The sequence below is a fragment of the Scardinius erythrophthalmus genome, assembly GCF_964197995.2.
Source record: "Scardinius erythrophthalmus genome assembly, chromosome: 1".
Lineage (NCBI taxonomy): Eukaryota > Metazoa > Chordata > Actinopteri > Cypriniformes > Leuciscidae > Scardinius > Scardinius erythrophthalmus.
This window is the reverse complement of record NC_138221.1, coordinates 28,974,011-28,985,506: the sequence shown is the minus strand read 5'-3', so window position 1 is coordinate 28,985,506 and position 11,496 is coordinate 28,974,011. Positions and strand designations below refer to the sequence as shown.

At 40.3% G+C, this 11,496-nt stretch overlaps 1 protein-coding gene across 1 annotated transcript; it reads right to left on the bottom strand.

The window, feature by feature from the left end:
• Nucleotides 1–4,986: 4,986 nt before the first annotated feature.
• Nucleotides 4,987–9,488, bottom strand: tmem100a (transmembrane protein 100a). Its single transcript, XM_081370459.1, has 2 exons — nucleotides 9,315–9,488; nucleotides 4,987–7,308 (listed from the first exon to the last, which is right to left on the bottom strand). Exon 2 carries the CDS (start codon nucleotides 7,254–7,256, stop codon nucleotides 6,816–6,818), a length of 441 nt encoding a protein of 146 aa, XP_081226585.1. The 5' UTR covers nucleotides 7,257–7,308; nucleotides 9,315–9,488; the 3' UTR covers nucleotides 4,987–6,815.
• Between the last annotated feature and the right edge of the window lie 2,008 nt (nucleotides 9,489–11,496).

Genomic DNA, 11,496 nt, shown 5'->3' with positions numbered 1-11,496 from the left:
GCCTCCTTCTATGTTCTTCCCAGTTACATATTAAGTATCAATGCTGTTGCCGATGTTAAACATAAAGAGTATAGATACTGCATAAAATTTATGCGAAGAGCAGTTCAGATTATTTGAAATGTTTGACTTAATATTGAGATCGTTGTCTTTGGTTTCTTGGCAAATCTGAGCAGTCTGAGACTGTTTTGAGATCTGTTCTGACAGGATGCATGTGAGATTGGGGACTTTTTACCTAGGAGAAGCATCTGAGAAGCAGGATGCATTTAGTCTCATGGCAATACAATTGAGACATTAAATAGATATTTTGGTCATATTTATTTCCCTTGAGTTGCACTCGATTTCTCAACTTTCAACCAGAGACAAAAAGGTCTGCCAGCTCTTTCTTTTGAAATGAAGATCTCTTTTGCAACACCGCAAGTGCATTTCAGAGTTCAAAATGCTGCAAAGTCAAAGGCCTTGAGTTTATTTTCAAGGCTATAATGAAAACCTCACATTCTCTTATTCCTTCCTTCCTGTTCTTTGGCTTTTATTCACAATCAAATAAAGGAAGAGAACTAGGGAGTCACCCTGTCAAAGTGAATAAAGTGAAATGGATGACAGTAACTTTTGTTTTTTACTAAGATGAATCGCTCAGATCGGTGAGATCAGATGTGTTTTATTCAGTCTTCCTCCTGAATGCATGCCGGTTCAAAGTCATGTCACTGCCAGGAACTGTCTGGCACGGGAAGTGCAGTGATCCCACGCTGAGATCTTCCATCCCTGAAACCATGACAGAGTTTTCAGAGCATTAATTGGCCGTCCTGTCTCTCTACGAGACACTTAAGCAGATCTATAGCTTTCTAAACTCCTCAGTTCAGGCGTTTTTTTTTTTTTTTTTTTTTTTGCAATGTGTTGAATTGAAGCTCAGAACAGCAGGAGTGATGCTTCACTCTGTTAGAAACACAATACTGCAGGATGACAGATAACTTTTTAGTGTTTCGCCAACTTTTATGGGCAAAGCAAAATAATTCCTGCAAGGAACAGCTTCTCATTCTCGTGTTTAAAGAGCGGAGCCACTGTAGGAGGTGAAGCACAGTGTATTTCATTCATGAATAGAAACACTCCTTTTAAAGGTCTTTCTCACTGCATTAACACAGAAACCATTTACTCTAGTTCACTCTGCTCTTATTTAGAGGATGCCAAAGGTCAGACAAGAGCCCAAAGCGGAGACGAATAAAAGCTGATGGAGCTCAGAGGAGGAAAACAGTGGATTCTTTGCACGGTTGTGGTCGTTGACATAGTACTGAGCATTTAACCCTGGGTTAATGAAGCCCTGGGTTATTTTGTTCCAAAGTAAATTGCTTTGGTTTATTGTTTGCTGGCAGGACAGGATGAGCTCGTTCGACCTTCTGGTTTCTCAAAGTCAGGTGAAGAAACGGCTGGAGGAAGTGATGTCGTGCTGAGGCCCAAATGCTGAGCCACCCCTCACTGTGAGACCTCAGCTGTGTCTCTGTCCCCGGGGCCACAGCAGTGATCTTTCAACAGACAGAGATCTTGGGTTGTGTTCAGGAACCCCCTGGTGCTTCTATAAGTTGCATGAGTCAATTTAATCAAATGAAACTCAAAGACAGAGAGATGCTAGAGTTAAACCACATGTTTCCCTCAGCCTTTTGCTTATTAAATGTCTTGAGGGTTTGGCTACACAGCATGAGGAATGAAATATCACAGATGTAATATTCTTTAATTCACAAATATTTCACTTGAATTGTTCAGTCAGAAAAGTTTGCCAGTTCTTGTTGTTTTGTTCTTTCTGGGTGGTTAAGTGGTTGCTAGGGGGTTCTGAGTGGTTAAGCAGTTGCTAGGGTGTTCTGGGTGGTTAAGTGGTTGCTAGAGTGTTCTTGGTGGTTGTTAAACAGTTGCTAGGGCATTCTGGGTTGTTGTTAACCCGTTGCTAGGGTGTTCAGGGTGGTTAGGTGGTTGCTAGGGTGTTAAAGTGGTTACTAGAGTATTCAGGGTGTTTATTCAGCAGTTGCTAGAGTGTTCATGGTGGTTAAGTGGGTGCTAGAGTGTTCCACCTGGTTGTTAAATGGTTGCTAGGGTGTTCTGGGTGGTTGTTAACCAGTTTATAGGGTATTTAGGTTGTTTAATTGGTTGCTAGAATGTTCTGGCTGGGTGGTTAAGTCGTTGCTAGAGTGTTCTGGGTTGTTGTTAACCAGTTGCTAGGGTGTTTGGGGTGGTTAAGTGGTTGCTTGAGTGTTCTGCCTGGTTGTTAAGCAGTTGCTAGGGGTTTCAGGGTGGTTAAGTGGTTGCTTGTATGTTCTGTGTGGTTGTTATGTAGTTGCTAAGGTGTTATCTATGGTTAAGTGGTTGCTTGAGTCTTCTGGCTGAGTCTTCTGGCTGGTTTTTAAGCACTTGCTATAGTGTTCTGGGTTGTTGTTAACCAGTTGCTATGGTGCTTGTGGTGGTTAAGTGGTTGGTAGAGTGTTCTGTGTTGTTGTTAACCAGTTGCTAGGGTGTTTGGGGTGGTTAAGTGGTTGCTGGAGTGTTCTGCCTGGATGTTAAGCAGTTGCTAGGGGTTTCAGGGTGGTTAAGTGGTTGCTTGTATGTTCTGTATGGTTGCTATGCAGTTGCTAAGGTGTTATCTATGGTTAAGTAGTTGCTAGAGTGTTCAGGTTGGTTTTTAAACAGTTGCTAGAGTGTTCTGGCTGTTTTTTTTATCAGTTGCTAGAGTGTCCTGGGTGGTTGTTAACCAGTTGCTAAGGTTTTCAGTGTGGTTAAGTGTTTGCTAGAGTGTGCTGGGTGGTTAGGTGGTTGCTACGGTGTTCTGGGTGGTTCAGTGGTTGCTACGGTGTTCTGCGTGGTTCAGTGGTTGCTATGGTATTCTGGGTGGTTAAGTAGTTTGCTAGTAGGGTTGGGTGTTTACAAATGTAGTAATGTTAAGTTTAACATACTAGAGTAAATTAATTTGACCTAAACCAACTAAATTGTGTTGACCCAAATAAACTGAAAAATAATTGAATTAACTAAAATAAATGTTTTTAGAATTCATTTCTGAGTGTTAGATTAAACACTTAACTGACTAAAAGTGGTACTTGAGTACTTTAGCACTTGAAATCCTAAATTCACAAAAACTAGAAAATATAGAAAAATATATAATTAAATCTAAACCAAAATTCTAAAAACCAATACAAATGACAAAAGTACAACAAAATTACCAAAACTTAAGTTAGAATAAAAACTGAAACCAGAAAAATAAAAGCTACTTCAAAATTTGAATAAATAATACAGTAGTATGAAATAACACTGGACTCATTTGTGTTTATTTTTATTTCGCCAAAGGTCTTTCCAGACCTTCCCGTGGAGAGAAGAAGACCTGGTCCTGGGCGTCAAACATCTGATCTACTGTATGTGTCGGGTGTCAGCCCATCTCTGTGTGTTCACCAGGTCGTGAGGGACGCTGGCTATCGAATCTGACGAAGTGTGTCGTGGATGCTGCTCTGACGCAAGCAAACCATTGAGTTGTAGTGTCTGGTGTCAGGGAAACGCATAGCAACGCAAATGCTGCCTATAAATACGTCTCTTAAGTCTGGCTATTTTAAACCGCCATGTCGAAGCGAGCAGTTCAAGGCCACAACCCATCACCTATAGAGCTGGTTGAGTCTGGGGACTACAGCTGTACTGCTCTAATGGACTGTTGTTTTGTGCTTTTACACAAATAGAACATTTCTGTTCGTCAGTTCATGACGGAATTACAAAATCTGTGTGTTTTATGTATAGTGAGCTACATGTGCAAGTATTTGTCTTTCTTTTACATTTTGCTTGCCAAAATCTGCCAAAGCATTATAGGTGGTTTCCAAGGTGTTGCTATGGTGTTTTCAGTGGTTAGAATATTGCTATGCGGTTGCTAGGGTGTTCAGGGTAGTTGTCAGGGCGTTTCTTTTAATGTTACTAAAGTTATTTGAGTGGGTTGAGAGAGTGTTGCTATGCAGTTGCTAGGGTGTTCAGGGTAGTTGCCATGGTATTGCTTTACTGTTTCTAAAGAAATTTGCGCCGGTTGAGAGAGCGTTGCTATGCTGTTGCTGGGGTGTTCAGGGTAGTTGCCAGGGCATTGCTTTACTGTTTCTAAAGTGAATTGCGTGGTTGTGAGATCATTGATATGCGGTTGCTAGGGTGTTCCGGGTAGTTGCCAGGGCGTTGCATAATTGCATTACTGTTTCTAAAGTGATTTGAGTGGGTTGAGAGAGCGTTGCTATGCGGTTGCTGGGGTGTTCAGGGTAGTTGCCAGGGTGTTGCTTTACTGTTTCTAAAGTGATTTGCGTGGTTGTGAGATCGTTGATATGCGGTTGCTAGGGTGTTCAGAGTTGTTGCCAGGGTGTTGCTTTAGTGTTTCTAAGGTAAATTTTAAAACAAACAGTTTGCAAAACAACAAACTTAAAATGTTAATTGGATTTGACCATAGACCACAATAGTGATGCTTGACCTTGTAAACAACCACACAGTCTTACTCAAAAAATCTGCCTTTCAAATTCACTACTCAAATCAATACACAATAAAGCAATAAACTATATGTGTAGTGAAGTCTGGATCATCCAGGAACACAATGTGGACTGTAAAAGAAAGAAACATTTCCTTCCATTCATTATTGAAAGTTTTACTCACACGAGAAAGCTCGTTACAATCGACCCGACCCAAAGCGCTCTTTAACTGAGACTTCAAAGAAACAGCAAGAGTGACTGGAGAAATAATTAAAGCCAGTCGCCCCTAAAAGAGACGCAGATTTCAGTGCGGCTCATTCTGTCAGAGTTCAAAGTCATGACAGTTTGTTTTATCATTCGGCTTTTAAAATGGATGCTTCAGCAGTCTGTAAAATGCACAAATATATTGACACATTCAACTTTAACGCAACAGTTCCTATGAGGTTTACAGTTTAATGAACTATATTAGATGGCAGAATATGTGTATATTCAGATGATTTTGAAATCTCTCACTCCACATGATACCACAAGATTCTGTTTGCACAGGAGTTTATTAAAAATAGTTCTGTCAACACAGCTTACAGATATAACATTTCCAACGACACTTATGACGATTACAATCAAACAATAATTTGAAACTGAATTGTTATTAAGACACATTCTTTGCATTCTCCCATCAAACATAAGCACCTGAAATCAATGATTCACGATTTTAATTTTGTTAAAATGATCAAAAGTGCTCAAATACACATAATACTGTCATCTTAAATGCGGTTATCAGTCTTCTTAAGTTACTTCACATACCGCTCAAGTCAGAGCATGTCATATGTCTGTCGTCATAGTCCAAAGTACAAGAATATAAACAAAATAAACTCAATAAAAGAAAATAATAGCATCTGGTTTTCCAGCCCATTGTTGTTTATACATCATAACACTAGTGATATAAGTACCGTACGTCCACGAAAGTGACATATAAAGTAGCTGGGTGTCAGAAAAATGCTCTCAATGAAGAAAAAAATCATTGTTCTTCATTTCCTCATTGTCCTCCCTTTCCTTTATATCTCAAAGTGCGTCTTTCCATTAATCCGACCGGACAGGAAGCAGCCGTGGATTAATACGGCACTTCCCGTCTCTGGGTTTGCACAGCGGTTACTGGTCTTAATTTTGCCTTGGCCCGCGTCCCAGATAACAGAACGGTCCTGCCTGACAGGCAAAAGAGACTGAGGAGAAAATAAAAAGAAAGAAAGCGCTTACAAACCACTTGAAAGGTCGGCTAGCGCTGCGGCCCGTCAGAAGCTGTGAGGTTGTGAAAACGAGCGTAACCGTTGTCCCACTCTGCAAAAAATTATTTTCTTACTGTACATAGTATTTGTCTTGTTTTCCAAGTCAAATATCCAAACATTACTAAATCAAGATACATTTACTTCAAAGGAAAAATGACTTACAAAGGGCCTATTTTTTACATATTCTCCATTGTTGCAGCACCTCTTTTCCCAGTCTGTCAGTAACGCTCTGTTTAGTTCCTGTCTCTATGAATCCCCTCCTTCTGAAAAGCTCAATGTGCTCTGATTGGTCGACTGGACTAGTGTGTTGTGATTGGCCAACCACTTCGAGTGAGTTTCTTAAATGTCACGCCCTTATAACCGCGAGTACTCAACCAGACATCACTTCCTTATTTACCGTATCCCTCTGGCAGGGAATTTTATTTAAATAAGGAATATTGTGATGTGTTCATTACCGGACGAAAACTCAAGACAATCCATCAAGAGCAGTGCAAATTAGCGTCTGGTTTAAGACATGCTTTTTTGGGTGGTAAATAATTTGGGTGGTAAATAATGGCGCAAATACCAGTAAATTGATGAGCGCAAAAACCTTATATACTCTCCTCCCATAAATATTTCATCTGAAAGGAAAACTCCTACAAATGCATATGCAATAAGGTCTGTTTGATGAGAAAAGTAAATGGAAAACTAGATAATTTTTCTGACCCCATTTTTTGTTTTAAGCATAAACTCACTTCATTTTGATCATTTTGACTTAATATCTTGAGTAATTTTGCTTCTCAAGTAAATGTACCTTGATCTAAGGTATTTGTAATGGAAAACAAGACAAAAATACTGAGTAAGAAAAGCTTTTTTTTTGTGGCAGTGCAGCTGTGTCTCGACATCTGGACACATGCAGCTGCAAGTCTGTCTCGATTAAATGCTCCGAACGCTCATTCTGAGACCCATTCGTGAAATCCCGTCACTCGGTTGGTCTGAACTGGGGGCAAAACATCTGGACATTGTCCCAAAATGTGAGTGTAACGATGGTTTGACTCAGTCATCGTGAAGGTTTTTGGAGTCCGTTATTGTGTCGAAATCAGGCGAAGATGCTCCTCTGATGGGCCATCAGGGCTGTCTGACTCTCTCTTCTCCTTTCCTTCTTTCTCTCCATCCGCACCTTCCAGCAGACGGCGCTCAAGGCGAGCAGCACCAGCCCGGCCGAGAGCAGCACCAGTCCGAAGTAGGATATGGTGGAGCCGTGAGAGTTGAAGCTGTAGGCCACGGCGGTCACCACGATCCCGGCGATCAGGACCACCACGCCGAATGGGACGGTGCACCGGTAGCAGGACAGCTCGGCTCCCCCGGTGGCCGCCGTCAACTGCACCTCGTTGACCAGAGGAATGGTGACGGCTGCCGGTGGCTCGTTGTTGTTGGTTTTCTCGGCCAGGATTCGTTCGGGAGCTCCGGGGATCGTCATGGTGTCTTTCACAAGCTCGGCGGGCATCGCAGGGTCAAGGGTCAGTGTGTTTCGAGGCATCAGCCGCAGTCTGAGCCGTCTCTACTCTCAATTGTTCTCACCGTTTCCACACCTGTAGGAAAAGCAAGGCAAGTTGGGGTTAGAGTTTTATACAGTGAGAAAATGGGTTTTAAAACGTTTTTAAGAATAAGCAATAGAGCACTGCTGTATTTTTGGAGGCCAAACAATAAGTTTGCATCTCTAGCCGTGTTTCCATTACCCTTCAAATTCGAATTGAAAATGCACCCAATGTGTTTCCCGAAACCATATTGTCGCAAATTGGTCGTTCAACCACGTTGGTTAATGATGTCACACACGTGGTGGAGTAATAACTACTTTTAGTGAGTCTGTTTGAGATCGAATTAACGCTAGATGTTTTGCTATAAATTACAGACATGGCATCTGAGGACTATTTCTAATTTTTCTCAGTTATTTTGCTCTATTTCCAGATTCAATCATAGGCTTGTTCTTACGTGGTAGAGCACGTTCTCACATGCACACTTTTCAAAACAGCGCTTTGACAAACTAAAAGACGTAAATTACATTTGTATGTATTCTAAATAAAAGACACAGGTTGTACTGAATGTCAGCTTGCTTATTTTGCTCTAGATAAGGATTTATTAAGTCCACATGCCATGCAAACAAGAAACTCTGCTTCTAAGCACAGGTCGAGAGCTGTCGTTCCAACCACACAACTTTGCGATGCTGTTTGTATACGTTCGTCAGAACGATGTTTTTCGGGAAACACAGACTCGTTGATCTATGCTGATAACGACAGAACTTGTGACCGTCGTTGGCTATCAGTGCTTTCCGGAAACGCACCCCTAGTTGTCATTGCATTGCTCTGTGATTGCTATGGTGTTCTAGGTAGTTGCTAGGGTGTTTTGAATGTTTTTGTGTGTTGCTAGGTTGGTTGCTAATGGTGTTTGTTTGTTTATAGGATGCGGAACGAGTTACACACTGAAGTGCAATACTTAATGATCTAAACAAAGCCATAACTCGATGTATGAGCAATAGTAATAGTGATGGTTGAGGGAGTAAACACATGCGAGCGCAGGGCAGGTCTGTAGAGTTGTTTTGGTTTTCAAGCGGGAAGAGCCCCCAGATCCCCTTTCTGACCACAGACGCAGGCTGACCGTCGTCTGAATGACGCAAAGAGAGCTGCCACATTCCCTGGAGAGCTCGCGATATGACATTACAAACCGGCCCATGAAACACGAGCGCCGTATAAATTAACAGTCATTTCTCAAGGGGCTTTTTCTTTTTCTTAAGAGGGTCAACAGAGCTGCCAAACGCCCGTGACACTTCTCTCTGACCGTTACGCATTACAGCTGCACGACTTAGCCTGGATTTTAACCCTCATGTGCTTCAGATTCACCTCAGTACTTTTACATTTACAGGAGATCTTTACAATCAATATAAACTGATGGATATTGTTGCATTTTTAGTTTTTACCCTAAACTGACCATTCACTTTTTTTTTAAAACAATTTATAAAAAATTGTCTGTCATGGAGGGTAGTAGTAACATTGTTTCTTTATAGCAAAAACACAATACAATAAAACAAATCCGAATAGAGTAGCAGATTGCATTTGCCCAAACTAAACCAAGTTAATATTATTTTCATTCAGAACTGCTAAAATCTTGTTTATAATCAGTTGTCATAAAAGTAGATATAGTCATAAAATATCAAATGATATGACAATGCTCTTGCATGTTTTTGAGCCTTTAAAGGGTATTAAAATCTTTCAAATAAGTGCATTTGTGCACTTAATATGGCAAATACAGTATATTTATTGCTTTATATTTATAGTGAATTAAAATACTATTTTTTATGTATTAAAACATTTGTTTTGGTGACTTAAAATAACATATTATCTTTATATTATCATTGCAATTACATTCAAACTTTGAGAAACCGACATTAAAGGTCTTGTATTCCACTAGCTATATATCAGAAACTGCATGCATGAAGGCAGCAGAAACATTCACCAATGTAATCCACTAATATTTTATGAATGTGAAATAATGAGTTTGGAGCATGCATGAAGGTAATCTGAGACAGGGTCAAGTCATTCACCTCACACGTGTTTTCCATCCTGCCCTCTGAAGATCCTGTTCAGCAAACCGAAGGCGTTACAGTCCCGTTATAGTCCAAACACAGGCTGCTTCTAGAGATCTCTTCCTCTTGAAGCGTGTTGGAGACTGACTGTGTGTGCAGGTCTCATTCACTTGAAGTGCGTCTGAGTTCCTCCTCCTCCATGTGAACTAACGCTGCTTCAGTCTGAACACACGGGGAGGGGCGTAAGCTTTGTGAACCATGTCATCTGCTGCATGAAATGTGCTGATGGTTTGCAGTGATGGTCATGTAATAAAGTTCATTGAGAGGAACTATATAACTTACTTTGCCAGTGTGTTTGGGTATAATTAATGACATGGCATATTATGCCCTTTTACAAAGTTTTGATTTGGTTTTTTGGCTCTTTTGGAATCGATTTTCACACATGAATGTACCAAAAATATTGTTTTCTCATGTTTGACATTGTTGCGGCACCTCTCTTCCCAGTCTGTCAGTAACGCTCAGTTTAATTCCTGTCTCTATGAAGCCCCTCCTTCTGAAAAGCTCAATGTGCTCTGATTGGTCGGCTGGATCAGTGTGTTGTGATTGGTCAAGTGCTTCAAGTGTGTGTGTTTAGGAAATGTCACGCTCCGAGTTTCAACACACTACTAACTCAACCAGGCCGCCACACCTCTTTATTTTGCAGGAATTATTTAAAGTCACCCTGTAGTCAATCATTTTTCTCCTTAAAACTCATCTTTGATCATCAAAATGTAAAAGTTTTAACCTTGAAAAATTCTTCATACCTTAAAAAAGCTTGAATGTAACTCTGCTCCCTTGCCTCATTTATTATACGCGGATGAGCGTATAATAATGAGCCCCGCCTCCACTCACTCACACCAGCTCAGAGATCCACTCGTTGACGATCACACGTTGATCTGATTGGTTACAAGGTAGTTTGTGGCGTCAGAAACACCAGCGATTTCAAACCGTGTTTTTGAGCCTGTCATTGGTTCACTGCAGTTTTAAGAAGAAAATACTCAGCAATGGTGTCGACTTATGAATTTACACATGGTTTGTCTTAAAGCATATTAAAAACACCACATAGACACATAAACAACATTAAAAGCTTGATTTTCACCACAGGGGGACTTTAAATGAGGAAAATTGTGATGTGTTCTTTTCCAGAGGAAAACTCAAGACTCAATAGAGGCGTTTCAGGGAGTTCAGAAACAGTGACTCTGATATAGAGAATAACTCCCGCTGGAGGGACATGGGCTGCGTTTAAACTCACTTTTAAACATACACTCGCAAACTTCCCTAAGCTCTTCCCCTCGGGAGAATCCTCTCCACCATTTTGTAGTGCGTTCAACTTCATCAAGTGGATGAGGCAAGTTTATTTGGACGGACACTTGAGCCCTTGAATTTGACACAGGGAGTAAATCTAATCAATATGTAAACTTCAGGCAGATCCATAGACCACAATGCAACAAGATTGTGATGATTGTGAATTTACCCACAAGTGATCAAGGGCTTGGTGCGCTCCATTTAAACACATCGCAATGTTTCCGCCAGTAGTGGGCGCTCATGCAACGTAAGCAATGACGTCAATCCCAGTGAACGATATGGAGTGAAGTTAGCGAGGGAAGGGCATAAAAAAGTGGACTTTGCAGACCTTTCTCATGCTCAAACAGCAACATCACACACTGAAGAATGCAGAAAATGTAAAAAAAAATAAAAAAAAAACATAATAGGTCTAGAAATGTATTTAATATTAATATTTAAATATTCTGAATTAATGTTTCTCAAAAGAAACCTTTTGATTTAAAGACTTGAATGCTTCAAATTAGTTTTAGAACAGTAAATTGTGTTTATGTGCATGTCTAGCACACAAGTATAGTGTTTTAAAAGCATCCCTTGTGGAAGTAGCTTAATAATATGTGTGTATTTAGTTCTGGTTGTATTTATTGCAACATCTTACAAAACAGTTGTTTCACACTTATGCAATACGTAGCCTAATAACCAACATTTTCATTGTTTAGATATGAATACTGAAAATTTTCATTTATATGCATTTTCATTTGGAAAAAACTGTTAGCCATGCAACTTTCAGTGATTTTAAGGTATAAATTTACATTTTCTAAAAAGAAAAAAAGGTTAGCATTCATAAGTGTCAATAATATGGAAATGCACACAGCGCATA

What these genes read in the sequence shown, in the direction of transcription:
- tmem100a (XM_081370459.1), bottom strand. Translation starts at nt 7,256, where the DNA reads ATGCCTCGAAACACACTGACCCTTGACCCTGCGATGCCCGCCGAGCTT.